General features: G+C 49.8%; 13 protein-coding genes across 13 annotated transcripts; 6 read left to right on the top strand and 7 right to left on the bottom strand.

Moving 5' to 3' along the window:
* Positions 1-143: 143 nt before the first annotated feature.
* Positions 144-1400, bottom strand: N7515_008924 (FAD-dependent oxidoreductase; the record flags this gene model as incomplete). The annotated part of the gene is made up of 2 exons (XM_056669668.1): positions 144-385; positions 434-1400. 2 exons carry the CDS (start codon positions 1398-1400, stop codon positions 144-146), a joined length of 1209 nt encoding a protein of 402 aa, XP_056519498.1.
* A 307-nt stretch (positions 1401-1707) lies between these two features.
* On the top strand, positions 1708-2873 carry N7515_008923 (uncharacterized protein; the record flags this gene model as incomplete). The annotated part of the gene is made up of 3 exons (XM_056669667.1): positions 1708-2002; positions 2066-2731; positions 2806-2873. The coding sequence occupies 3 exons, from the start codon at positions 1708-1710 to the stop codon at positions 2871-2873; spliced, it is 1029 nt and encodes a 342-aa protein (XP_056519497.1).
* Positions 2874-3511: 638 nt separating this feature from the next.
* Positions 3512-4656, top strand: N7515_008922 (uncharacterized protein; the record flags this gene model as incomplete). The annotated part of the gene is made up of 3 exons (XM_056669666.1): positions 3512-4024; positions 4073-4298; positions 4352-4656. The coding sequence occupies 3 exons, from the start codon at positions 3512-3514 to the stop codon at positions 4654-4656; spliced, it is 1044 nt and encodes a 347-aa protein (XP_056519496.1).
* A 448-nt stretch (positions 4657-5104) lies between these two features.
* Positions 5105-6625, bottom strand: N7515_008921 (uncharacterized protein; the record flags this gene model as incomplete). Its single annotated transcript, XM_056669665.1, has 6 exons — positions 5105-5421; positions 5482-5544; positions 5599-5953; positions 6013-6210; positions 6262-6354; positions 6410-6625. 6 exons carry the CDS (start codon positions 6623-6625, stop codon positions 5105-5107), a joined length of 1242 nt encoding a protein of 413 aa, XP_056519495.1.
* Positions 6626-7094: 469 nt separating this feature from the next.
* N7515_008920 (uncharacterized protein) lies at positions 7095-8803 on the top strand (the record flags this gene model as incomplete). Its single annotated transcript, XM_056669664.1, has 6 exons — positions 7095-7259; positions 7307-7565; positions 7623-8296; positions 8344-8409; positions 8462-8547; positions 8599-8803. 6 exons carry the CDS (start codon positions 7095-7097, stop codon positions 8801-8803), a joined length of 1455 nt encoding a protein of 484 aa, XP_056519494.1.
* A 298-nt stretch (positions 8804-9101) lies between these two features.
* On the bottom strand, positions 9102-10983 carry N7515_008919 (Zn(II)2Cys6 transcription factor; the record flags this gene model as incomplete). Its single annotated transcript, XM_056669663.1, has 3 exons — positions 9102-10685; positions 10745-10840; positions 10918-10983. The coding sequence occupies 3 exons, from the start codon at positions 10981-10983 to the stop codon at positions 9102-9104; spliced, it is 1746 nt and encodes a 581-aa protein (XP_056519493.1).
* A 1265-nt stretch (positions 10984-12248) lies between these two features.
* N7515_008918 (MDR family MFS transporter) lies at positions 12249-13993 on the top strand (the record flags this gene model as incomplete). The annotated part of the gene is made up of 2 exons (XM_056669662.1): positions 12249-13280; positions 13331-13993. 2 exons carry the CDS (start codon positions 12249-12251, stop codon positions 13991-13993), a joined length of 1695 nt encoding a protein of 564 aa, XP_056519492.1.
* Positions 13994-14734: 741 nt separating this feature from the next.
* Positions 14735-18126, bottom strand: N7515_008917 (Glucose-methanol-choline oxidoreductase N-terminal; the record flags this gene model as incomplete). Its single annotated transcript, XM_056669661.1, has 5 exons — positions 14735-14949; positions 15015-16229; positions 16300-16596; positions 17621-17858; positions 17905-18126. The coding sequence occupies 5 exons, from the start codon at positions 18124-18126 to the stop codon at positions 14735-14737; spliced, it is 2187 nt and encodes a 728-aa protein (XP_056519491.1).
* A 459-nt stretch (positions 18127-18585) lies between these two features.
* N7515_008916 (RNA exonuclease) lies at positions 18586-20751 on the bottom strand (the record flags this gene model as incomplete). Its single annotated transcript, XM_056669660.1, has 1 exon — positions 18586-20751. The coding sequence occupies one exon, from the start codon at positions 20749-20751 to the stop codon at positions 18586-18588; it is 2166 nt and encodes a 721-aa protein (XP_056519490.1).
* A 368-nt stretch (positions 20752-21119) lies between these two features.
* Positions 21120-22049, top strand: N7515_008915 (PICOT family protein; the record flags this gene model as incomplete). The annotated part of the gene is made up of 2 exons (XM_056669659.1): positions 21120-21917; positions 21975-22049. The coding sequence occupies 2 exons, from the start codon at positions 21120-21122 to the stop codon at positions 22047-22049; spliced, it is 873 nt and encodes a 290-aa protein (XP_056519489.1).
* Positions 22050-22325: 276 nt separating this feature from the next.
* N7515_008914 (putative Gamma-butyrobetaine hydroxylase subfamily) lies at positions 22326-23828 on the bottom strand (the record flags this gene model as incomplete). The annotated part of the gene is made up of 1 exon (XM_056669658.1): positions 22326-23828. The coding sequence occupies one exon, from the start codon at positions 23826-23828 to the stop codon at positions 22326-22328; it is 1503 nt and encodes a 500-aa protein (XP_056519488.1).
* Positions 23829-24258: 430 nt separating this feature from the next.
* On the top strand, positions 24259-25284 carry N7515_008913 (thiamine transporter TPC1; the record flags this gene model as incomplete). Its single annotated transcript, XM_056669657.1, has 2 exons — positions 24259-24498; positions 24565-25284. 2 exons carry the CDS (start codon positions 24259-24261, stop codon positions 25282-25284), a joined length of 960 nt encoding a protein of 319 aa, XP_056519487.1.
* A 331-nt stretch (positions 25285-25615) lies between these two features.
* On the bottom strand, positions 25616-27235 carry N7515_008912 (tubulin alpha chain; the record flags this gene model as incomplete). The annotated part of the gene is made up of 6 exons (XM_056669656.1): positions 25616-26079; positions 26134-26637; positions 26691-26762; positions 26822-26909; positions 26966-27119; positions 27177-27235. Coding segments are annotated over 6 exons (1341 nt in total), but the record flags the coding sequence as incomplete, so codon positions are not given.
* Positions 27236-27690: the final 455 nt, after the last annotated feature.

Here is a 27690-nt window from a genome sequence, read left to right as displayed (position 1 = left end):
CATGTATATGATCAGGCAGAGTTGTCAAGACTAAATTTGATTTGTATACCAGTTACTCCCCACCATCGATGCTTTCCTACCACTTTCAACTTGAGCAGATTCGATGCACAAATAACGCTGCATTGGTTTGAGATGAAACTATATCAGTTTGCCACTATAGCCCTCTTGGTCAAAATGGCTGATGTTTCATCTAGTCGTCCCCAATCATGTGCATCTCGGCAAGCCTGGCGGCTGAGTTGAACGGCACGTCGGGTGCGCACCCTCATCTCTTCCTCATATGTATCAAGCGCGATGGAGGCTGTGAGTGAACCGCTATAGATGTGATTGATAGCTTCCATGAGACGATAAGCATCCAAGAGCCCATGATTCGCCGCCTCTCCGCGATCTAAGACGGTCAGTGTCTATCTCATTTGACAACGATGAAACCACTTACACATGGTCATTGCATGTGCTGCATCTCCTGCTAAAGTGACTCTTCCACTATGGTTGTTCCAATCAAGACATTCCCAATCCGCAAGCTTGATCTCAGTCACAGGTGTTCCACTTGGGATTCGATCCACCGCCTGTCGCAAGAAAGGCACAAATCCTTGTGCACGCCGTTTCATGTTTGCCAAACGACCATCATTGGTAGTCGCTACCTGATCTTCGGGGCTCTTCTCCGGCCAAGACATGCAGATCTGTGCTCGGTATCTCTCGGCTGTGGTGTTTGCCGTGCCGTTAATGAGCGGCGTTTCAAGCATGGAGAACCAGAAGAAATCCCCCGTGGTTGGATGACATCCTTGGAATAGCAAGGGATCCATGTCACGTAACGGTTGGATCTCCTCCGGGGTGAGATCCACAGCTACTCCGGTGAAGTTGATCCCAATAGGCGTATTGTCAAAGGCATCCGGACGCAGCACTTGTCGCACCATGGAGCGGCTACCTTCAACGCCAACAGCAAGCCTACCGGTGACGATTTCTTGATCATCAAATACCAGTTGAACCTGATTCTCGTCCTCGGGAAAGTTGAGGCCTACCACTCGTCGTCCCCAATGAACATGTTCCTCAATGCCATGCAGTAGTGCGCGTCGCATCTTTTCGCGATTCACACGCCATCGGAGATTAGGAGGGATTTTGAATCTCGGTTCTCCAGTCTCCAGGTTTATAAAAAGAAAATTGCCATTGTCGTTACTCGCCACATCGGGATCAACTTGGACATCTTGAATGCGCGACAAAGTCTCCTCCGACAACATCTTGAACAGATATTCCAGAGCCCAGTGTAAGGTGATGGCCCACCCCTGACCACGAGCTTCGGGTGTCGAATCGCGCTCATAAATTTCGAAAGGAATGTTGTTTTGCTTCAAGGCTTGACCAAGCGTCAAGCCAACAATACCAGCACCCACTATAAGAACAGGATCCATGATGTCGGTTGATTGAGCATAATGCCACCTCTGCCGCTTCTTTCCTGTCAATATAACAAAACCCCAATCTGCTGGAAGTATTTGACTCGTATCCGACCGTCGCATAGATACCTTAAAGTGCGGGGTTTATCGTGAACTGCATCCGACCGTCGCCTACACAGTAAATAAAGTGCGGGGTTTATCCTGAACTGCATCCGACCGTCGGCAAAGTTGGACGCGACGGTTGGATAGCTTCAATATTGCCCGAGTGTTGAAATATAAGGCATTTTGGAAGCTCCGTCTTTGATTATCATCATTTTCTTCAAACATGTCGCACGAGGCTCTCAACCCAATCCACCCCCAGGTCCTCCCTCACCTGGACCCTGTGTTCGTTCAATTGTATAACGAACATGCAGCAAGCACCCCTGCAGGACCCATTGACCTTGCAGTTTTGCGCAAAAAGTATTCTGTGCTGTATTCATACGGAACAGGTCCGGCACCTGATTGTGCACGAGTCTATGACACAGAAGTTCTTGGTCACAACGGAGATGCGGTTCCTGTTCGCGTGTACGAGCCCGCCTCTGAGGGCCCATGGCCAGTGCACGTTGATTTCCACGGCGGAGGTTAGTTTGTGCTATTGGGATAAGAAGGAGTATTTCGATCTCACCAACTAATTCAATGAATAGGATGGGGCCTGGGTGACCTTGACACGGAATCGCATATTTGCAAACACATCTGCATGAAAGCAAACGTCTGCGTTATCGACGTTGACTACCGCCTCGTTCCGGAATTTGCTTTTCCAATCGGAATTCAAGATTCGTTTGCTGCATTGCAATACATTCACGCCGAAGGCGCGAAAAAGTTCAATATTGACTCCAATCGAATCTCAATTGGTGGCGTCTCAGCAGGTGGCAATATCGCTTTGGTGTGTGCTCACCTAGCTAGAGACGCGAAGATCCCTCTTAGACTAGTAGCTGTCGGCACTCCCACCGTGGATGACATCTCAAAATACAAGACAGCATCCGAAACGCCATGGCAGTCGATGCACGAAATGGAGCATGCACCTACCTTGAACTGGGCCCGATTAAAATGGTTCGATAACCTCAAGTGGCAGAGCATTGCCCCGGCAGGCCCGGAACGAGACTCCCAACTTGCCGCCCTCAAGTGGTATGCAAACATACTTGATGCGCCAGACTTTACCAACCTGTCGAAGACTGTCATTTATACGGCTGCCTGTGATCCTCTGCGGGACGAAGGAGAAGCCTATGCCCAGAAACTCATATCTGGCGGGAACGAAGTCATTCAAAAAAGGTTTGCTGGAGTGCCTCATCCGTTCATGCATATGGACAAAGGTTAGTGACTCCCTCTGTATTGTCGGTTTGTTTTTGTCACCCTCGAGAATTGAATAAACTAACCCCAGTTACAGATTTATGGCAAGCCAAAGAATTTATTGAGTTGACTGCTGAGCATATCAAATTCACGCTGGGAAAGTGATACCTAGAGTATATACTCTGATCTGGGCAGAAATAAATAGCAATAGGTCCATACGACACATCCACAAGCAAGTACTGTCAATGTCTCTTCTCTGTCATTCATTCATGCAACCTACTATCGCGGTCTGCCTCCAGTTTAGATATCTTCACGTTCAAGTTGTGCTTTTCCCCATGTTTCAAGGTTTTGCCTCCACTTCCGTGGCATACATCTTTCGCCGTCACAGTTCCAAGGTTTAGCTAGAAGGATTGAACATAGTAGTAGTTTATTACGGTTTCCTTCTGCACGCAACACCTCTTAATCAACTAGGTCCTCTTTTCAACATCGTCCCTTTTTGAGTTGTGAAGACTGGGCCCTCCTTGATCACCCACGAAAATCCCTTACCAGGGGCCATAGCTTTTTCCCGAAAGGTATGACACCTGAGAATGGAGAAGATCGACTTATTCGTGGTGGGGAAGTTTACGCAACAATGAAAACGCGCTATGAGCGTGTGAATGATGCGCTATCTACCCGACGGCTGACGGCGGCGCAAGCAGATCCGATGGCTCGGATTCATCCAATTTTTCTATATAACCGGAAACTCTGGGTCTCGAATCATCGTTATTCGTTTTTATGTTAAGCATCAATTAAGCTAATCGAAAATGCCTCCTGTCGATACCGGATCATTGGTGCTAGTGACGGGTGGGAACGGCTTCATCGCCGCCCATTGCATAGCGACACTCCTGCGATGCAATTACCGTGTTCGCGCTACCGTTCGCTCAGCCGAGAAGAAAGCTTTGACACTCCAGGCACTATCTTCCGCCAAAGTTGAGAACCTGTCACAGCTTGAAATAGTGGTGGTCTCGGATCCCACGAATTTGGGCGCTTTGTCCGTGACACTGTCAGGCTGTCAGGCTGTGGTGCACTTGGCATCGGCTTTCACTTATGATGCTCTTCCGGGTGAATTTGAAGAGAGGTTAATGATACCTGCGGTAAAAGGTACTCAGATCGTTTGTGAAGCTGCTAAGCTCCACCCTACAGTTCGTCGGGTCGTGGTGATGTCTAGCTTTGCCAGTGTCTACAATGCCGATCTGGGCCTGCAGCCCGGAACCGTGTACACCGAGAAAGATTGGTGTCCACTGACTTACGAAAATGGTGTGAACGCCGCAGCTGTGGTAAGAATCGTGTTTCTACCTTGCCACTTCAAATCTAACAAGAGCCAGCCTACCGCATATCGTGCCTCAAAGGTAGTCGCGGAGCGGGCGGCTTGGGAGTACGTCCGCGACCATAGGGTGCAGTTTCAATTGATAACTCTATGCCCGGGAATGGTATTCGGGCGAATGATTCATCCTATTTCATCTCTCTCTCAGCTGAATGCCAGCAATCAGATTGTGTGGCAGGTTCTGAGTGCGGGGAAGGATGGTCAAATTCCACCCACGAAAGCACCTGGTATGTGTCTGTTCTCGCCAGCCGCCACGCGATGTCAACTAACCATAAAACAGTTTGGATTGATGTTGAAGATCTGGCTGAGACGACTGTCCGGACATTGACATTCTCCGGAGTTGGGCATGAGAGGTTCTTAGTGACTCAGGGATCATATGACACACAGGAGATTGCGGATATCGCTCGTTCTAGCCCTGTGGCCAGCCGTCGTGTGCCGGTTGGAGAGCCGGGTAAACGCATTGCGAATACCCACTACTCGTGTGATTCCTCAAAGGCACAAATGATGCTGGGAATGAAATTCCGCAGCCTCGAAGAGTCCATTCTTCCATTAGCTGAGCAGCTATTCAACATGGAAATGCATTGAATACACATGTATTCAATATTTTATCCTTTGTTTATATTATCAAACTCAAATTGTAGGCCGATTGCTTAGATTGAAATGCTATCATTGGCTTTACTTCGGAGTCTGCAATAGATAATTCCAACCCATTGCGTATTATCAACAGACTGGAACACCGCAAATGGATGGCAACATCTGCGTCCCGGGAATCGGAAACCCCCATCATACTTCGACTTTCACTCGTCAACCCCAAGATTCGTCACACACAAATTGGAGAAGCACTACATAAACAGACGATATAGGGGATTGAAGAAAGGAAAACGCGTTGCTAGCACATTTCTTGCGCTTGGAATAGGATCTGAGGATGGAATCGACCTGGAACAGACCCACCAGTACTCGGTATAAAACCATGAATCAAGAGCAAATCTTTCATTTCAACTAGTAGCCAATATGGTTCCCGACCTCGACTGGGTCATGTTGTGTTTTGTTGACAAACAAGCTGAGCTAGATGTTCCCGCATATCGTACCCGCAGACCTCCTCGATAGTCAACTTTCCAGGTCGATCCGTAGACGAGCTCCAACCAATCCGCTCGTTCAGGTTTTCACGGGCTTTAAAGCTAGCTTCCTGGATGCGAGTGGCTCTTTCCTTGCGTAGTTTCTCGTAGAGAGCCAGTCCTTGAACCGCGCTGTATTCTTGGCGGAAATTCTTATGGAACACGAGACCTAAAGCCCCAGCATCTTCAAAGGCCATACAGGAGCCTTGCGACTGGTCGGGCATCATCGGATGCGCTATTACTGTGTCAGCTTGTTTAAGTGCAGGAATGAGTTAACTGCGGGTGAGCGACTTACCTGCATCTCCCAGGAGACAAACCTTGCCTTTTACCCAATAAGGATATGGCTGATGCTTATAGACTGTAGTTTATCAGCGTGTATACATAAGATTGAATGAAGTCCGAGAGTTCTCACGTCGCCACATTTTGATATCCTCGGCGTTCATCATCAAAGTTCTCATTCTAGGATCCAGATCTGGGAAGGTATCCACGAGTTGTTGCGGCGAGGCACTGATGCTCCATCCGTCGTCACGGACATTGTTATGTGCTGCTGGATAAAAGCAGTAACAGCTGACAACCTCTCCGTTACTGCAGGGAGACATCACAATCTTGTTGATCCCAAATCCGCCCCAATATTCGATCGCTTCATTGGAGATGTAGTCTTGTAGTCCGAGAGAGCGAAGTTTATCGGCTCCTATGATGCATCGATAGCAGCATGATGTGGACATTTCAAAATCCGGTGTAATTCCAATCATGTTTCGTGTGAGAGACTATATTAATCTGGTCAGTTGCGGAAATAGCAAATGAACTTGTGATAGCATTTGAGTACCCGAATACCATCCGCCGCCACAATAATATCGGCTGATGCCTCAACACCATTTTCGAACTGAATGACCCCGCTCTCTGAATTCACATCGATTGCTTTGAAGTTCACTTTCAGCTCGCACTTAGGACCATCCCCGGGTAGCTCAAACGCAGACTTCAGTAATTGTTGGTGAATGTCAATACGGTGAAAGTTGTTATAATCCTATGAATAGATCAGCACAAATGAACAACAGAAGAAGACGCTTGAATCTACCGTGCCAAATTTGGACTTATAGTCACCAAGCGGGTATGTGCTCTGCACTTCGCCATTGGACCATTCGTGCATGATGAGTTGCTTGAGAATGACCTGTTACGGAGTTATAAGCTGTATGCTTTGATCATAATTCCCCAGAAGAACAAACCGGTTTGGCTCCCTTCACATCGACTCCCCATTCTTCCAAGAAGCGTGATCCATTCGAAGCCGCACTCAAAGACGCACCAACTTCACCGGCAAAATCATATCTCTCATATACAGTCACAATATGTCCCTGTCGACGTAAAGCAACAGCAGCCGCAAGGCCACCAAGACCTGCGCCGACAATGGCGATTTGAAGAGGCGCGTCTGTGCGAGAAGGCATAATAACTTGAATCAAAGGCAAATTCTTGTTTCGAATCTGCGAAAGCCGAAAACCCACAATGTTCCATTGGAGTTATATAACCTGCCAAAAGCAGGGCAAAGTACTTTAAAAACACAATACACATCTGATCGCATGGTTTGGTTATCTTCCATCGGCTTCTTCCTTTTCGTAACGATAAGCGACGGCCAGGGACCTTGCGAAGCCAAAGAGATCCGAGGCGGCCAGTGGGCTATCTATCCGACGGCTGCATATTTCTTTGGCTTCTCCGCAGTCGATCCTTCCCGTTTTAAGCCAGTAGATCAACGCCTATAACGCCTATCATTGTCTGGGGAAGCAAAGTTCGGCTACGTTGCTGAGCTGCAATCTCAGCACTATATCATATCTGGTCCAATGTCGTTCATAAAGCTGACCGGCCTGCAAATTTGCTCAATTGCCATTGTGCTTTAATCCTCTGAAGAAGACCTGAACTATGGATGATAAGATTGATTTCACCAACAAATGCGATATCGAAGACTGTGGCTTGGGTATTGTTGAGATGGACGACAAGACCTTGCTACGCAAGGTTGACTGGCACCTCCTGCCCATTATGTTCCTGACCTACTTTTTACAGATGATTGACAAGATTTCCATCAATGTTTGTTCACCTCAGTTTAACTCATTCTTCCAGCTAACAAATGCAAGTATGCAAATGTTATGGGTCTCCAGGACGATCTGCATATGACCGGGAATGATTTCCCCTGGCTCGCAACGGCCTTTTTTATTGCATATGCCGTGGCAGAGATACCCCAGGGCGCTCTCCTCCAGCGATTCTCTGTAACGAAAGTGCTTGGAGCAAATGTGTTCTGCTGGGGAATCATTCTGTGTTGCTCTTCCGCCGCCAAGAATTTCTCTCACATGCTCGCCTTGCGAATTCTGCTAGGCTTAATGGAAGCTGTGATAGGTAGGAGAGTTTCCAATCCACAAGAGGAAACAGGGTACTAAAGTAACCTCATCGCAGCACCCTCTCTCACAATGTACACAAGCATGTGGTACACGCGTGCAGAATCAACACCACGATACGGACTCTGGTACTGCGGGTTGGGCGTCGGACAGATTGTCGGAGCTCTCATCTCCTTCGGTGCCCAACATGCCCCTACCAGTATGTCATTTGGCGGCTGGCGCATCATGTTTGTGGTAATTGGTGTAGTCAACATCTTGGTTTCTCTACTTGTGATTTTTGTTCTTCCCGACAATCCGGAAAAGGCCAAGTTCCTTACAGAGACAGAGAAACAACGAATTGGCCAACGACTAACAGATGACCAGTCTGGGGTTGGGTCCAAAGTTTTCAGATGGCGGTCGGTTCTCGAGGCGTTCGGGGATCTCCAGACTTGGCTTCTTGTCTTGCTCACTATTCTTATAACAATTCCAAGCGGCGTGATCACAACATTCTCCGCGATCTTGATCAAAGGATTCGGATACAGCTCAAAGGAAAGTGCACTCCTCAATATGCCCTCTGGAATCGTGAGTATTGTGGCAACTATGGTTTCTACGTTCGCGATTTCAAGGGGGTTTTCGCGCTGGCTAGCCATTGACTTGCTATTGATTCCGACATTACTAGGATCTTGCTTGATGTCATTTCTTCCGCCCGACAATCAAACTGGCTGTCTAGTGGGAATCTATCTGGTGAACACGGTATGTACTCTAAGCATTTGACGTGGGATCATTCCTGACTTTATTAGACGGTCGCTCCCTTGGCATTGATTTATGCATGGACTGGGGCCAATTACAAGGGTTACACTATGAAGGTACATTGTATATATCCCTTTCAGCCCATCAGCATTTGACAAAATGTCCTAGGTTTCTGGTGCCGCAATTGTGTCTGCTGGCTTCAGTATTGCGAACATTATTGGGCCGCAAACTTTTCAAGCCAAGGATGCTCCGCAGTAGGCTACTACATTGCATACTTGGAATCTACTCTTGACTGACTGTCACAGGTATATACCGGCAAAGATAACAATCGTTGCCGTTAATGCTGCGGCCATTGTAGTGTCAACTGCCCTGCGCATCGTGTATGGAAGACGCAACACCGCTGCAGATCGATTGGGCACTCCAGCGCGTAGTCTTGTTGAAACACGACCGGCTGGGAAGAGAGGTGTCCAAGATGTTTATCCTGATGAGAATTTCCGCTACGTGTATTGAACATTTCCTTTGGTGAAATGGGGCTAGAGTCCAATGGTAGTTATATGGCGGTTACATGTCGTTCACAAAAATCGCCCTTTTTACTGTCACTGGCAACTGTGTTATCTTAACGAGCCTCGATCGGAAAAGTGTCGATGAATGGGACTCTTCGGAGATGGGGGCGTAGTATGTAGGTCACTGTCATCAAATACCCATCCCGCTTGATGAACATCTTGGTATACCTACTACCTAGTGACAGAAATTCAAGTTGATCCCGTCTCAGAGAACCATCACAAAAATACAATAGAAAATCCTGTCCTTAAATAAACACTACGCCTGGAAACTGGCTATATCTGACGGCAGCCCAGTTCAAATCCGAAGCACTGTTACCTCCCTTCCACAATGTCTCCAATAATTGGCGTGCGTGATGGATATGGCTAAATGCAAGAGTGCTTTCCATCACCATAAGCCGTTCTTTAACCATCATCCGTCGTTCAACGCTGATACTGCTTGACCCAGCGATAACAAGAGGGAAAAGAAGACACCCCTCGATCCTGCTAGCATATGGAATCGCCTGAACAGAGTCGAGGATCATGGTGACTGCGCGTTCCACAAACCCATGAAGGGCGTCATAACCTTCGACAATCTGATGGAGCCGAAGTCGAATCGCCCATTCAAAAGCAGTCGCAGCACGGTCCGTATCTGATTTGTTTTCACGAGATGAAGCACCTGAAACTCCACGATCGTGTCCGGTGCGCCATTCGTCGATCCTATCTTCAATATGCATTGCTGCTGCTCGGAAGCCAATCTCGGATAACTCATCGACACGCCTGATGCGTTGATTGGCTAGCAAATTCACCATGCCCAACAAGTCAAAAAGGGCAGGGGATATGCCGTAAATAGCATCTGCTGAATCGCTGTGGCATAGCTCTGGCACACTGCTCTGACGAACCGATCTGCACAATTCTATCACGCTGTCATCGCTTTGCAATAGCGGTGCTTTGCAGCGAGAAATGGTCGACATGGAATCTAGATAATGAAACAGACTGATGCAGAATTTCCACTCATCCGTCGAGATAAGCGATTGGAATGCTGCTGACTTCAAAATTGCGCTGGCGGCTTTCAGATGCCACTTCCAAACCCGGGATGTGCCGTCGAACAATTCGGTGAGGCATAACAAGAGCACCGTGGCGCATGATGCAAATATAGATTGCTTATCCGAGCAACCGAGCAGATCGTTTACTTGGGCCAATGCTATGAAATTGTCAGCTGTCACCTCAAAACGCCAACAAGTGAGTTCTGATAGTGGGAGGTGAAAGCCTATCGTACAAGGCATTTCCCGGGTAAATAGCCTACCTTGTCCCTGTCGAGTCAATGCAGTCCCCCAAATGGTTGGGTAAACTCTCTTCCAATGGCAACCACTCAAACTCAATATCACACTAGTTACGGTATCCGAAACTGCTGCCAATGGTAAAAGTGTGACCAGAAAAGGGTTATTCTCTTTATCACCCGAGCGGCAAAGCGCCCTTGAAACGACGTGGATGTAGTGATTGAAGAGCGATCGTTCTTCGTCTGTGCGTAAATAGGGGTTTATGGAGATAGATAATTGGCTGAGAGGTGGTGTGACAGCACTCGTCCTGGGCAAGGGGTGAGGAAAGAGCGTGGCAATGAAGTCCTCAGCGTCGAAGGGTGTTATGGGCCTCGGCGTAGACAAATCCCCTTCGGGTTCGGGATCATTGTTCGGAACAATCTCAGCAGAAAGCGTCGGAAGACAGGAAGGAGAGCACGCATCACTGGTTTCGGGTCTGTCTCCTTCGACAGTGGTGGCACCCACTAACCAATGACAACCGAGATTCAAACGGCGGCAATCACTGCAGCGAGGACGGCATTCGTCACATTTTTTCTTCCTAAAACACTAGTATCAGCTTCCGACGCAAGGACCCATGGACCCCTCTACAGTACCTTCCCTTGCATGGCAAACAGCCGCCCCGGGAGCGCGATGCACGTGGCCGTCGCGGCGCACTCGGTCCGCGCGATACGTTTGCATCCTTCTCCGGACTACGCGGTTTGCAAGAATGGCCAAGACCTATATTCGGGATGTCAGTAAGGACCATCTCACAGGCGGGACTACATACGCGTGCATCGCGAGCAAGGAGTTTCCCCGTCGCATCTTTGCTTCTGGTGTCATTAGCACAAGCCATTTCGGAAGGAAAGTGCACTAACTATGCGAGAGCAACGAGCACAGACGCGATTCATTTTGTTCAAGTCATCGAAGAAGAAGCAGAAGCGACGGAGTGGAACGTTTGGACCTTGCCGACGGAGATAAGCCGCTGATTGCGCTTTGAAGTGCGGGAAAATCGCCGTTTCCGAGTCAACTGGTGAATTTCCATCAACACGAAGCGGCCAGACGAAGGCCGGATGATAAATTCGGCACTTCCTAATGGCCAATCCGAGGTCCAAAGATCCAGATATCCAGGGAAATACCCGGGACCGTTTTGGCCGTAAGTAAGGCGACGCTTCGCGTCGGAATTATTCTTGGTCTACTATCCAATCAGGAAGGGTGAGAGTTGGAGAGTACGAAGACGTACGTCTACCTGCGCCAGCTGCCAAAATTCATCTTCCATCTGACCAATATTGATAAGCCCTAGGTAACTACGTAAGATTTCCTGTTATCTAAGCGAGACACAACATGGACCTGACCTGGCAATGTTGGAACATCACCGGATGATCGGTATGGCCGCGGAGCCAACACTGGCAGACTTCCCTCCTACAGAAGGGCGCAGGCATAAGGTTTAAAGATATGACTCCAGACTCCGTCTCCAGTGGTAGCTGGGCTGTTGCACGAGGAGAATGCCTCATGCCGGGCACTGGGGAGTGGGGACATCCAAGTGGGTCAGTCCTCCGAGGGGTTACGGTCAACATTTGAGAGCACGACCTTGAATGCGGCTGTTCGCCTAGAGACAACACTGCTGAACTCCGAGAACTATTCGTTCTACTCCTACTGTATTATTTGAGAAGTTGACTAGTCGTTAGGAATGCCAGGTTGGCAGGTTCAAGGTAGGATCAATGCTATTGTTCTCACTTAGCATGGATGTATCTTTGCTGTCATTCATGATGTGGTTGAGTCTCACTTTGACGTCCTTCTCCATTTCCTCTAGAATGGAATGATCATGATTCATGAGACTACAGTAAATATACAAGGAGCAGACGAATAGGTGCAAAGGAATCCAACCTCGAAATCCCCAAGGAGTTGTTGCAGCGTTGCTCTTGTTTAATCACAATGAGTGAACGTGAGTCATGTCTTGGCGGGATCCACTATTTAGCCTTGGTGGAGCTCGATGTCTCCAGGTCTCTAAAGAGTCAAGACTCAAGACAAGCTCCGATGTATATAAAATGTCGAATGTTCTGCACCTTGTCCGGTTCAATATGTCAAGTACACCAAAAGCTATAACGAAGGCCATTCTCAATGCCGCCCTTTACGTTTTCCACTAGGAACAATTCCCTCGACACTCCCGATCTACCAGTCACTTTGGGGCTACAAGAGAACGAAAAGCACGCCCCAGGGCCAGCCGATGGTACCCAAGCTCTGAACGACCACGATGAATCTCAACTATACCCCGACAAAATCAGACTCATCTTCATCGGCCTCAGCCTGAGCCTCTGCATGTTCCTTGTGGGACTCGACAACACCATCATCTCCAGCGCCATCCCCAAGATCACGGATGATTTCCACGCACTCGAAGATGTCGGCTGGTACGCGAGTGCCTATATGCTCACAGTGTGTGCTTTTCAGCTGATGTGGGGAAAGCTCTTCACATTTTACACAATCAAATGGGTCTACCTGGCCTCCCTGTTCATCTTCGAGTTGGGCTCTTTAATCTGTGGTGTTGCACCAACTTCCACTGCCCTCATCATCGGGCGCGCTATTGCTGGAGTCGGCGGTGGCGGTGTCTCTAATGGATCATTTTTGTTGATCGCCTATTCTGTACCGCCGCGCCAGCGCCCCACGTTGATCGGTGCTCTCGGTGCCATGTACGGGTTCTCTGCTATCGCTGGTCCGTTGATTGGTGGTGCCTTCACCAATAGCTCAAAGCTCACCTGGAGATGGTGTTTTTACATCAATCTTCCTCTTGGATTTGTTGCCGGCCTGGTCATTCTCTTCCTCGTCTCTTCTTTCAAAGGAAGCAAGGCGGGTAAGCTCGGCTTCATCAATCAACTGAAGCAGATGGACATTCCTGGAACCCTGTGTCTGCTACCTGGTATCATTTGCTTGCTTCTTGCCCTGCAATGGGGTGGCACGAAGTATCCATGGGACAATGGTCGAATTATTGCTCTACTTGTGTTGGCGTTCGTTGTCCTCGTTGTGTTCATGCTTGTCCAGGCTCGCTCTGGTGACCTTGCGACTGTCCCAACCAGGATATTCTGCAATCGCAACATCTGGGGCTCGTCCTTGTTTGGCTCCTGCATTGTCGCCGCCTTCTTCGTCATGTTATACTACGTACGTCCACCTCTGGTCCTTACATTCAAACTTACTAAGTATTCCGTCAGATTCCCATTTGGTTCCAAGCCATCAAAGGAGCCACCCCAATCAAGTCCGGAGTCATGAGTCTTCCTCTTGTCCTGAGCTACGTTATATTCTCCTTTGGCACTGGAGGCCTGACCTCTGTCTTTGGCTACTACGTGCAATGGGCCTACATGACGGTGATCCTCATGGCAATTGGATGCGGTTTGCTCTCCATCCTAGACGTGGGCTCCGGACACGCCGAATGGATTGGTTATCAGGTCATCCTCGGGGCAGGAGTTGGCTGTGGTCTGCAGACAGCATTCTCCGCACCCCAGACTGCCTTGCCCTTGGAAGATATACCGATCGGCACCGCCGTTGTCATCTTCACGGAAAACCTCGCCAGTGCAGTTTTCGTGTCTGTTGCGCAGAACGTTTTCACAAACCAGCTCAAGACCAATATCGCGCAATACGCTCCGGATGTTGATGCCAGTGTGATTATTGCAGCTGGCGCAACTGAATTCAAGAGTCGAATACCCCAAGATATGTACGATGCTGTGCTTTTTGCCTATAACAAGGCCCTGGATCAGACATTTTATGTCGGTGTTGCCCTGTCTTGCTTCGGAGTTCTTGGTGTGTTTGGACTAGAATGGTTGTCTGTCAAAGGGGGCAAGAGGCAGGATACTTCTGATGAGGCCGCTACTGCTTAACACCAATGACGGCGGTGCATAATAGGTGCAGCTTCTACAACACTGCCTAGACACTAGAGACAGAATTTATTATTTCCGTTCAAGGACCTGACTCCCGATTATGGAAATTTCATATGGTAAACATAAACCTCGACCTTGCCAGTTTGAGTATGTCCATTAATCCCGACGTACCAATGCTGAACGGGTTGTCGTAGCGGAGGAGAGTCAATGGGTTGAGCTATGAATATATCAGAGAGAAATTCATTGGCCCGATGTAGCTTGCTCTATTGGATGATGAATATATCATGGAAAATGCGCCCGGATCAAGCCTTGGCTAAAATCAAACCGAGTGCCCCGGTTGCACAGTAGCCCCGGTTTTCAACAAGTATCATCTACACGCATGAGATTTCCTGAGAGAATAGGTTTGTAAACATCACGAACAAAGAGCCCAGTAATTTTGCACTCAACCTAGGTTCATGGTAATAAGAACCAGTCAAGTTGAAATCGGGACCTAGATGAGCGGGCCCTGCACAAGCCCAGGCCTTTTTAAGGTAATGACAAGACCAACCTAGTTCACGTCTTTACGCTTGATGGAATCCTCTAGAGCACCTAAACAACGAATATCTGCAGAACAACTAATATATAGACCCAGGCAGTCGTTAGGAACACATTTGTTACCGGTAGGTATGTGCATGGCTCCACTGCAGGTAAGGAAGGATGGAAGATTCCATTCACAAGGTAAACGAGGGAAAACAGATCGGGCTAGAATATATATCTCCTCTTGATTAAGTCTGACGCTCGCTCTGCCACCGCATAGAGGGTACTTGTCAGATGGCCACACAGTTGAAAGGGCAAGATAGAAGCATCGACCACACGAACGTTCTTGGTACCGTAGACTCGAAGATCATTGCCAACAACACCACCTTTGTCCCGAGGCAGCATACTGGCTGTACCGACTGGGTGGAAGTTTGATCTGTCTGAAAGGGGGTCAGCCACTCATAGCCGCCGCTGGTTGGCCAGAAAGATTATAGAAGATACTGACAATTTGACTTGACCCAGCTCTCCCATATAGGTTCTGATGCATTTTCTGGAACACGCTCCTGCCCCGGTGCGAGCTCCTCTCCCACAAGGTTGCTCAGAGGAGCAGTGTGAAATGCCTTACGGACATACCGAGCCACTTCGGCATTAGCACTTAAATCTTGATCAAACATAAAATAATTCGGGTTAATCGAAGGTGGCTGGGAGCTGTCCGCGGACTGGATATGTATGCTTCCCCTCGAGAACGGAAGAAGAGGCCAGTACTCGCTGGAAAATGAGTGTCCGATGGGAAGCAGAACGATTTCCGCATAAGGGACCTGAGACTTGAAGATAAGATCGTACTGAAGTTGGAAGGCATTCAGGGCATTGACTTCCTGCACTGCGCCGTTGGAGTATTTCGAGACAGCCCTTGCGTAATCTGCGAGGCTCGCGTTGACAAGTGAAGCGACATCAGAGACATTGTCGCCAAATATTTGACTGGCTGAAGGCAGAGCGGAAAACGTTGGTGAGCCGAGCCAGAGGGCGTTCCCTTCATAAGAGAGTCCGCTGTTTGTTTGATCCTGTAGGTTCTCCCCGACGGTGGAGATATTGACTCTGACCGGTATGTCGTACTTACTGAGGACATCGGGATTACCGATGCCTGACAGTTCCAACAGCACAGATGATTTGAGAGAGCCCGCCGACAGGATGACTTCCTTCGAGGCATAGATCGTGCCGATTCCATCGACTCCGGTAACTTCGACGCCAATTGCGACTGCCTCGCTACCTGCATTGCTCGCCCAGATGACCTTATTTGCGTAAGTGTTGGATATGATCTTCAGATTAGAGCGATTTTCGTATGGCCAATAGTAAGCTCGGGCTGCATCGTGGCGCACATTGGCTTCGCGGTCGACGGTGTTGGGATGAACTGTCAGTCCTACCATGCTACCACCATTGGCGTCTCTGTTGAAGGGAAGACCGAGCCGCTGGAAGGTTTCATCGAGCTGAGGTAGCATGGTACTGTTGGTCATCGCTCTAGGCCATCCGATTTTGACAGGGCCGTCTTTCCCGTGATAGTCGATGTAATAGTCGGCTCCTTGGTCAATCTGGTCTGATGTGGGCACTTGTAGCCTTGTTGATTTCTTGTAGTATGGGAAGAGACTATCCCAATTCCAACCCTTGTTTCCGACATGTTCCCAAGCGTCGATCTGGGCTTTTTGTGCTCGCGTATACGACATCCCTTACCCGAAGATAGAGTCAGCAGATGCACTCACTTTCAGTGATTTCTCGCAAGACCAGGACACGCATACCGTTGATCGTGCTCGTGCCACCAATTGCTTTTCCAGCACGCATGGTTTGCTTGCCCCCTCCGGCATATGTTTGGTCTTCGGTTTGGTAGGCCCAGTCAATTTCTGTGCCGAATGCCCGACCGTAGCCCGTCACCGTAGAAACATTGTGGTTATTCAGAACGGAATCTCCAGCTTCGATAACAGCCACGGTCACGTCCCTCAGTTCGGAGAGTCTGTTAGCAATAACCAGGCCACTGGTCCCTCCACCAACAATGACAAAGTCATAATGTGACGAGTCATCTTGATTCTTGGCCTCCGCTGAGGTCAGGAAAAGTCGCGCAATTCTAAGAATTGACAGGATCATTGCGTGGCCCCAAGAGGACTAGGAGGTAGAAGAGGATTTAGTTCCTGAGATAACAAGTAGTTTAGGCAATAGATATGGATAAGTTGAACATGATTCTAACGATGAAGAGCGAGCTGGGGAGCCTCATGAGATTGACTGCGTACCAGGCCTCCCCGCTTGGATCGTAGGGGTCGATGGATGTAGTCATACCTAGGCTGTTGGAATGTATGGAATGCTCCATTCTCGGATGACAATGGGGATTCGAGGGAGCAACGGTGAACTCGATTGTCGATTCTCCTCAAATTGTTTTTGGGCCAAAAAAAAAAGAAACGAAGTCACAAACGGAATGAAACTTAGGGCGTTTATTGTATGAACAATAGGCATAAATAGGGAGCTTAAAAAGTTGGTGAAAGAAATCGTAGAAGCCGACTGGTATGTTCCAAACATGAGTCGCGTGGCAACCTTTTGACATTATCGTAAACACGCCAAACACAACACGTGGAAATTTGGCAGATGACAGGGATAGACAGTGACTATCAACATATCAGTAAACATCATACTGTCATAATCCAGGTCAAAACCACCATTTATCTCAAATAACACCGACATGATGGTTTCTGCCTCAACCTTACCTCCTGGCTATTGACCCTCCAGCCTTTGCGCAAAACCTTTGGGAAGCCAAGAGACCGACATCCTTTGAGACTGAGGACTGGGCATCCAGGCAATGCCAAAATAGTATTGCCGCGCTGAGTGTCGAAGGGTAACCCATATGGATATTGCAAGTGTGGACTATGTCTTGAATAGAACCCCAAGCCGAGAGTTGCATATTCCGATTCAAGTGGACTGGACTGCGAAAGGGTCACGAGGATTTGTGCCAACTCCAAGATGCGACCTCGTGATCCTGAGTGACCTCAAACACGACTCCGAACCCTGCGGACAACAACTCGATGCGGATGTCGCATGGCTGCATATACAGCACAAAAGACGGCCAACGTTAACCGATTCTTTGTTTTCGCCTCACCCAAACCTCCTGGTCGATGCTCCCCGGGGTCGGTGTGTCGCGAAGCTGCACCTCCCACACCTTGAGCTTGTAGTTGCCACGATCCGCCTGCCCAGTGAAGAGATCGAATGACCAACCATGTTTTGGACAGGTGATCCCCGCACTAAGTGTGATGCCAAAGTCTTCAATGTCGAAGACGTTGCCCTGTGAAAGTGGAAACGACGAGTGTGGGCATTGCTGAAAAGAATGAGCTCAATTCTTTACAAGGCGGGCTCTAACTCACATGATCAATAGCATGATATTTTCCTTTGTACTTGAACACCAAGACTTGATCTTTCAATTCTCCCGGTAAATCAATGTCTTCGACTCGTTCCATTGGGCCGTTTGTGGGGACGTTGAAAGCTTTGCATCTTGGTACGATACGCATATCATCTTCGATGCTTGGGAGCTGGGATGCTAATCCTACTGGGTGCCAGTTTGCAGTTGTTCGTGTGAAGGGATTCATCTGGGTGTGCTTGTTGGCGGTCTTTCTGTGTTGGCGAAAAAATGAAGTCTTTAGTCTTCCGCCCCACCAAAACCCGAGCCCTTCCTACATTGCCCGGGACGCGGATTGAAGGAAATAAGACTTCGGAGATATGAACAATTGACTGATACACGGTGGTTTACATTGTGCCCGTATATCATGCATACTATAATTCCCAATAACACCCAAGCACTGATCGGCATTTCTAATCGCTATGCGCGCTTGCAGCTAACCCGCTCATGGCATGTCAAGTCTGGATCACGGATCAGGTCTTGCATCTCAACTCACGAGATGGAGGAAATGTATGAAGAAACTGCGACTAGAATGGTGGCAGAAAAACATTACGTGACTGCCAGTGGATTCAAATCCATGGGTACTTGGGTAGGTTGTCTGGTTGACACTAAGGGGAACTATAACAAGTGGCCAAATCAACCTGCCAGATCATTTGATACACATGAAACCGCAACCTTCACGAGCACGTTCACATGCCTTCTTCAGAGCCTGCTCCTCAACGTCGGTCCACTTGTATGTCAATTGATCCCATGGCTTGCCAGAGCGGAATTCTTCGCGGTGTTTCTTGTTTATGTCCTGTAAGCGACTCACTTCACGTGGATCACCAGTCCCGGAATAGACTATGTAAAGCGTGCACGGAGGGAGAGAATCATAGATGCGAGAGATGTTGGAGACGGTCCGCGAAATGGTTTCAGCCAAGACATCGGGTTGTGGAAGATCTGTCGATTCGCCATTGCCAGTCGAAGTAGTGGGTGTGATTTCTTCCGGCGGGGGGACGATAGATGTGGATTCATTGGCATTGTTTGGATCAGGGAGACGGCTGCACCAACCGCGAAGATATTCAAGATCACGGATGCGACCCCAGGCAAAATCAACGCCGCCTGCTGGGATGGAGGGGTTCGACTCGTCGCCGTTGATTACGGCGGAGATTCCGCTGACGACAGCATCGTCATCCCGACAGCCAATCGAGACGGTTGCCTGGGCTCCAAACCCACGCTCTGGATTGCCCCAGTCGACTACTGCTCCAGTCCGTTGTTCTCCAGGCCGAACGGCATGATTAGGTCGAGTAGAGCGGGATAGACGGCGGAATATACTTTCGTTGGAGACGTCACTGGTGCCCCATAATTCGCCTTTTTCGCACTTCAACTTCACCAGTTCAAGAACAGCTCGGGCATCCTCAACGGAGTCATGACCAGCCATTCCGCCCTGAATCTGCTTGTTTTGGTATTTTTGCATGAGCCATTTTAGGCTAGACTTGAGAGGTGGGCCACGCGGGTGCGGGTAGATGATACTGGTGTCGACAATGAATGGATGGACCAGTTTGAGGGCGGTAAGATCGGAATTCAGAGAGTGACCAACAAGAACTGCACGCGGAGTGAGAAGAGTCAAAAGCCGTTGCTGAATATCGGCGAGGGTCGTTGTGACTGGTTCTAGCATCTCCGGGGTGATGCCGGAATAACGGGTTAAATAATTGATCACGGGACGTGGTGGTTTGACCAGCTCATCGAGGACTACCTCGCCGTCCCAGCCGACCATGCTGATACGTGTGAGTTCAGATTGACCTCCCTCTGTGATACACATCTCACAGTCAAGGGCGAATACCTCCCGACCAACAGTGACACTGCCACTTTCAATGTCAGATTCTGGAGGTTGGGCGGACTCCAGGTTTGGAACATGGGTCTCAACCCATCCATCTTCCACCGATTGTCCATTTCGTTGACGAGCCTCTGCCTGGGATTGTTTTTCCTCGTCGGAAGTGAAGAATGCGGGATGCAAGATGAAGTCGTTATCAAGGAGGTCCTGGCGTGAGGTAATGAAGGCTGTGATTGGCGTACGTTTGGGAACGAAGCCTTTCTCGACTCTTGCAGGTTTTGCACCTTTCGCACGAGACTGGTCATCTTTCGATTTAGGCGCCGAGGACATGAGGATAGCCTGTAGAGGTGAGTGGACCTTGTTGTATTTGTTGTCGCCTGGCGCCTTGACAGGCCAGATATGAGGAAATATGTCGGCCAATGGCTGGAGGGGCGACGGCAGATTATCGCGATGGAGAGACCTAGGGTTGAAACGCGTAGAGCGGTCTGGCAATGGGAGACCTTGCTTCCAATGCTCGTAGTCGACAGTGCGTTCGTCTTGTTGAGTATTCTCCGTGGGTTCCGCTGAGTTGGGCTCCTGTTCCTGTGCTGCTTGCTCTTCCGCCGTTGGCGCTCCATTCACACGTATTGTCCCGTCAAACATTCCCATCTCGAGGCCAGGTGCCATGAGTACAACAACCTTCCGTACATGACCAGAATGCTTCATGGAGATCCATTGTGGTGCGATACCATCTGCGAAGCAATAGAGGAGTAACCCCTGGAGATCGGCGATTCGGATAGGTGCCTGAAGTTTCCCCTCCGCGTAAGTGAGGTCTGGGTATTTCACCTTCTCCCCATCGACTCTCTTGCGCTTCTTCGACGCATGGCTGCCATTCGAACTTTCGTTACTTCGGTTGTCGATTTGTAGATGCGACATAGTACCGGCGACACCAGGGTTGCTGGGCGCAGCTTCTTCGCCGTCGGCTTCGTCCGTGCTGAGCTTTCGTTTCATCTCTTTCGCCATTTTTGCTGTCTCGTAAGACACTGAATGCGCAGCACCGAAATTCGCGAGACCCGCTATTCTCACGTGATGATAAGCGATAGGCTCACGTGCTAAGTCTTTCAACCTTAGGCATTAATGATTACGCGACGGGGTCTTTCCGGTGGACCACAGAGGCCAAAACCGACAGACGATCTGATAACCGGAAGATTGGAAATCTGCGATCGCCGTGCATGAGGGGCTTATTATCGGAATCCATCACGCCATCGATACTTGTTCTCTTCTCCAATTAAATTTTGACTCTTGACATACTCCAACCACATACACTTCTTGATTTCGATTACTGCCAACAGTTCTTGCGATACCTCCTCCTACACAGTATACCCCCCACCATGTCGGCCCTCACCGAAATCACCTCGGAAGCGGATTTCTCGTCGCACCTTTCGGCCCTGTCGCCCTCTGCATTGGTCGTCCTATACTTCCACACCCCATGGGCCGCTCCCTGCGCGCAAATGGGGGCTGTGCTCTCAGCCCTGGCTTCGCAGTACCCTGTCACTACCCCATCTACCATCTCTTTTGTCAGTATCAACGCGGAGGAACTGCCTGATATCTCAGAGGAATATGACGTTTCTGCCGTGCCCTTCGTCGTATGCCTCCGCAGCGGTCAGATTCTGGAGTCCATCAGCGGAAGTGATGCAGTCAAAGTCCGTGACGCTGTCGAGCGCCACGCCGGGCGCGGCAATGTTGCGGCTGCCACCGCTCCGCTGGAGGGGGCGAGCGCCGTTATTCCCCCGCCATTGTCAGCTGTTCCACGCGAGGAGGCTCCTACCACTGCTACCCAAGCCCCTATCGCCGCTTCTCACCCTCCTCCCTCTGACGCAGCTCACGCCACTGCCGTGGAAGCCGCTCCAGCCCTGACCCCCGAACAATCTCGGGAGGCATTGTTTGCCCGACTCGGACAACTGGTCAAGGCAGCGTCTGTCATGTTGTTCATGAAAGGCACCCCTAGCAGCCCTCAGTGCGGTTTCAGTCGGCAGCTAGTTGGTATCCTTCGCGAGCGCAGTGTCAAGTATGGTTTCTTTAATATTCTAGCAGATGAAGAGGTGCGTCAGGGGTTGAAGGAGTATGCGGAATGGCCTACTTTCCCCCAGTTATGGGTGGATGGGGAGCTAGTGGGCGGATTGGATATCGTACGTATTCGGTCCCACGTTATTGATGTGATTTTTCTTGTTAACTCGTGTCTACAGGTCCGCGAAGAAATCAACAACGACCCCGATTTCCTCACCCAGCACTCAGTCAGCAAACCCACCGCGGCTGTTTAAGTGCCTGCGGGCCGCTGGTCGCTGCACGATACCCATGACTCCCCTGTCTCTGGGGCTAGATGTTAAAAGTCTCATATAATGAAAAGCTTTGGTCTTGAGTATGTCCTATTCACTTCCGTCGGATTTGCATTTGTAGTATATGATCCACGACTAGAGGACAAGCACATGGTAACATCTCTTCGGCGTCGATCACATTTAGAGGTTGATCAACACCCATTCCTTAGTGCGAATATTCGGCATGCTGGGTAATTTCTTCCGCGCGATCTTCAGTGGCCTCTATTCTTTTCTCCACTGCATTCTTGTCCTCATTCCCGATGCCAGACGAATTTTCTCGACTTCGCGCGCCCATGCATCGGGATGCTGCCGTTTGCAGACAGCGAAACGAGAGAGCAGAGCATCCGTATCCACATACGCGCCTGCTAACCAGCGTGATCCTTCACTGGAGTCGAATTGACGACGGGCATGAAGGATCCGCCGGTTATCAAAGATCACACACTCCCCGGGGTTCAGCTTCATTTCGAAGATGCGTTCCTTATCGTCAAGTATCGCGGCGAACTTGGAAAGGGAGTCACGTAACTTGTTCACGAATCCAGCATGGTGATCTCTCCCGTCGGGAGTTGGGAGGGGAGATTGGAAAGGGGGCGAGTAATTGACATGGATCAGATGTCCTGTTTTGGGGTCATGTTCAAATACGGGCCGCTCGTTGTAGTAAATGTGGTTCTCGTGTCTGTACTCGTAGCCCAGACGTTGCTTGCTGAGAATTTTATACTCTTTAGGGTGGCTCGCTTTCATGATTCTCGCAGCGTGGAATGTGTCCCCGAACATCGACTCGCCGCCGGAGCACGAGTTCTCCAAGCAGTGTAGGAGCTGGTATCCAGGTGGCTCATTCATATACATCAAATCCATGTGAAAGCCAAGGAACTGGTTTGTATATGCCACATTTGTCGCCTCTGGAACAGTGCGCACGTCAAATGTCGACCCGTAGAATGTGTTGCGCAAGGGTCCCATGCGTGTCGCAATCTTTTCAACCATCTCGCGTGATTCGGGGATGCCTTGCACAAAAATAAGGCCCAAACGCTGTAACTGCCGCATAGAGAAGGCAAATTTGAACTCGTCATTCATGTAGTCCTCGTAAGATACCCAATGCTGCATACTGCCCATTCCCGACTTTCCCCAGGGAACTGGCTCGGTAACCCGCAAGCTATGCTGACGGTGAGTGTTTAGGACGGGATTTAGAAGAAACTTCCGGTCCCAAGTCGATACGTGTGTATCTCCGGACCCGAGGATGTCACTGGCCCAAGTGATAGACAGCGTCTTTCCGTCCCAATTGACCCGGCTTGGAGCGATGTTGGGCGGGATATCACTGGTCCGGAATGAGCGCTGCTTCGAGTGTTCATCCTTGCATCCTCGACACTGGCATAGATCACGCAGATAGGTATATGGCAATTTGAGTGTTTTCTTCGGCCCGAGATGAAGGTACAATTCCTGTTCGCCGACATAGAAGGGGTGATGTCTCGCCGTGTCCTTGGCCGCGGCACTCGCGTCGGTTCCCTTATTTACACTGGGGGGGTTGTGAGAATCATCCTTATGTCCAATGCTTTGTGGTATAGACACGGAAGGCTCAGATTTTGTGGTAATTGGGTCCAAGTTGTCGCTGGAGTTTTGCTCGAGGGTGGTGTCGAAACGGCGAGCAGCAGCTGTGAAGTTACGGCTCGGAATTTGGTATGTCAATGCTCGTGGCAATTGCCACAGGGTGGCTGAAGTTCGCAGACGGTGCATGGCTGGTCTAAGACTGAGATCAAGGACACAAACAACAGTAAGAGCTGGGAGGAAAGAGGGACAGGGAGGGACCTTTCGGCGGACACATGGGACGACCTATGACCGGGGAAGTGTGGGGCCGTAAGTTCGCCGGCCGAGGTCTTTACCTCTTAGGATAAGTGTCTAAGGCATCAATTATGCCTGAGGTTGGACAATTCATACCTCAGGCTGAAATCTGACACCTTAGGCCATAACATTCCATCCCCAAGCTTGGCTTGGCTTGGAAGTTTCCAAAAGGAATGACCTTACGTAAATGTCAGTGGCGTTGACAGCTTGTTTTGTTTTTCTCATTCCAAGAGGTCAACAAGAAACATGCTTCTCAATTCCTTTTAACCTACTCTAGCCACTATACAGACATTCCCAGTCTGTGAAAAGAGACCACATTCAACTCATGTCGGCCGGGGGAGAGCATCTTAAAGATGAAGGCACCAAGCGACAGGTCGTGTTGGCCGGCGGAATCGCTGGATTGATATCGCGGTTCTGCATTGCGCCATTGGACGTCGTCAAGATCCGGCTACAGTTGCAGATCCATTCATTGTCAGATCCTATCTCCCATAATGGTGTCAACGGACCTGTTTACAAGGGGACATTGTCCACGATAAGGACGATCATGAGGCAAGAAGGAATTACCGTATGCCAGACAGATATTGTCGCAGTATTTGGCGTCTAAATATGCTAACCAGTCTATTTACAACAGGGCCTATGGAAAGGCAATATTCCCGCCGAAATCATGTATGTCTGCTACGGCGCCATGCAATTCACCGCGTATCGGGGCACAACTCAAGCTCTTGCCCAACTCGGCGCTTACAGACTTCCCCAACCCGTCGAGTCCTTCATATCAGGTGCAGCGGCAGGAGGATTTGCCACGGGCTTAACCTATCCGCTCGATCTCCTCCGTACACGCTTCGCCGCACAAGGCCCGGATCGGGTGTATAACTCGCTGCGCGCATCAGTTATGGAGATCGCGCGTCATGAGGGACTACCAGGGTTTTTCAGGGGATGTTCCGCCGCCGTCGCACAAATTGTCCCTTACATGGGACTATTCTTCACAACGTACGAGGCCCTTAGGCCAGCCATAACAGCATGGGACGTTCTGCCATTGGGGACAGGGGATGCTGCTGCCGGTGTGGTGGCGAGTGTATTGGCCAAAACGGGGGTGTTCCCTTTGGACCTCGTGCGAAAGCGGTTGCAGGTACAGGGGCCAACGAGGACCCGATACGTTCATCGCAATATCCCAGAGTATCATGGGGTTATCCAAAGCATTTCCATGATTGTCCGTGCCCAAGGTGTGCGTGGTTTGTACCGTGGCTTAACAGTCAGTCTACTCAAGGCGGCGCCTGCTAGTGCGGTGACCATGTGGACTTATGAGCATGCATTGAAGGTCCTTCAGGGGCTTGAATTGGCAACTGACGGTTGAAGAGAAGTCTCTACTTTGTATCACTAATTAAATCTTGTCTTTTACATAGAACGTTTGATGGGTTCGCATTCCGACTGCAGGGTTTCAATGTCGGTACTAGACTATGGGAACAGTCACAAAATACCTAGATGGTCCTGGAGTTCTTGAAACTACATTCTCTCCCAAACGGTTCCTTTCTGTTCATTGTCTCCGTAACTTGGTTCATCAATCATATTTCGCAATGGATCTTGCGAGATTCACATGTGGAAGAAGATCATGCACAGGGGGGTACCCAAGCAAAGCCCATATCCAGGCCAATGTACTACAACTGGCAGCAGGCGGGACATCCCACTCAGTATTCAGCGCCTCCTTCCGCCGGCCCGCTCTCTTCAGCAACCTCTTCGTAGTCCTTTTCCAGAGCCGCGAGATCCTCACGCGCTTCAGAGAACTCTCCCTCTTCCATCCCTTCGCCGACATACCAGTGGACGAATGCACGCTTGGAGTACATGAGGTCGAAATTGTGATCGAGACGGCTCCAGGCCTCCGCGATGGCAGTCGTGTTGGACAGCATACTGAGTGAACGATCGACTGCTGCAAGTTCATCGTCGGGACGACGCACAGGCTTCTGATAGTTGATGCCAAGTTTGAACCCAGTCGGACACCACTCGACCAGACTGAAGGTGCCTTTGGCTTTGAGAGCTTGGACAGCCTTGGTGCAGTCATGGGGAACAACATCGCCCTTGTAAAGAAGGGCCACCGCCATGTACTTGCCCTTCCGTGGATCGCAGTTGACCATCTGGTTTTGAGGCTCGAAACCTGTCACGAAGTTAGCAAAGACGCGCACGTTTCATCGGAATCATGAGTACGTACACTGGAAAGTGAGGTCCTGCACCTTGAAGCTCTCGTGAGAGCTGCTTCTGTTGCCGATCACCGGAGCGTACGAAATCAGAGGATAGTGAATTCGCGGGTACGGGACAAGATTGGTCTGGAACTCGGCCAGATCGACATTGAGCGCACCATCAAAGCGCAGGCTCGAGGTGATTGAGCTCACCACCTGCGCGATGAGTCGGTTCAGGTGCTCGTAGCTAGGACGCGGGATGTCCAAGCTGCGGCGGCAGAGGTCATACACAGCCTCGTTGTCCACCAAGAAAGTGCAGTCGGAATCCTCGATGGTACTGTGAGTAGACAGGACGGCGTTGTAGGGCTCCACGACAGCCGTGGCTGTACGCGGCGAAGGGTAGATCGAGAATTCCAGCTTGGACTTGCGTCCATACATGTTGGTGAGATGATCCAGCAACAGCGAACCAAACCCAGAGCCCGTGCCACCACCGAAGGAGTGGAAGATCAAGAAGCCCTGCAAGGAATCACAGTTTTCTACGAGTATGTCAGCTAAGTATCTCGAAGACAACATTGACACTGGGTTGTACCGGCAATATGACGAACGCTGTCGATCACAGCTCCAGAAAGGTCTCTGCCAACGGTGTAATGGCCACGGGCATCTAGTGTATGTCAGTTCCTCTACTGCCCGTAAATCCTCCTAATGTGAAGTGCAACGTACAGTTGTTTGCAGCATCTTCCTTTCCACTGATTAGCTGCAGGGGACGAAAAAGATCACGGTAAGTGCCGGAGCGAATCTCGTCAATAGTCTATCATGATATCTTAGCGAATACGTCTCCGGTCCATCGTGCTTCCTGTCACTCACGGAGGGGTCAAGATCGACGAAGACAGAACGGGGCACATATTTGCCGTTGGAGGTCTCAGTGAAGAAAGTCTCATAAGAGCCGCTCTTCGCCTCCTCATCAGTAGCCTCAGGATCGATACATCCATCAGGCTTCAGACCATGCTCAAGCAGGTAACTGGTTTTGCGCTCTTATCAGTAAACAACTCGGAGAGGGTAGGCAGTCGAGACGTACAGTTCCCAGGCGGCGTTTCCCAGCTGGATGCCAGCCTGGCCAATGTGTAAGTGACAAACCTACAGTTGACTCGATGTCAGCTTTCCTTTTCTCTTGATTTGGTCTCATTTGGTAATCGAGCCCGCCAAGTGATCCAACTGGTGTGTATGGTTGGGGGTCAAGGAATATATACGTACTTCGCCTCGCATCGTGGACCTCACTAACGTAGGTTACCAAGAGAGAAAGTCCAGAATATGAGATGGTGACTGACTCAGAAGAGTATGATGAGAGAAGGTGTTGTTAGGAGCAAGATGAGAACTTAAGGGGCTGTTGATGTTGTTGACGTTGCGTTGTTGCGTTGCGCCGACGAAACCTGACAAACAAACGACTCCCTCTTCAAAGGAAGGGCTCTTCGTTTATCAGCATTCAAAGTCATGTTCATTTCTTCAATATACAACTACGTCCCATCTTCCATGTGACCAATGTTGGTTTCATATTCAGATCTTATGGTAGCTGGCTAGACTCTGTAAAACAC

This window comes from Penicillium bovifimosum (genome assembly GCF_028826915.1).
Source record: "Penicillium bovifimosum strain IBT 22155 chromosome Unknown utg000006l_segment0_segment0, whole genome shotgun sequence".
NCBI classification, from domain to species: Eukaryota; Fungi; Ascomycota; class Eurotiomycetes; order Eurotiales; family Aspergillaceae; genus Penicillium; species Penicillium bovifimosum.
Note: the sequence above shows the minus strand (reverse complement) of the source record. Positions and strands in the feature narration are given on the sequence as shown.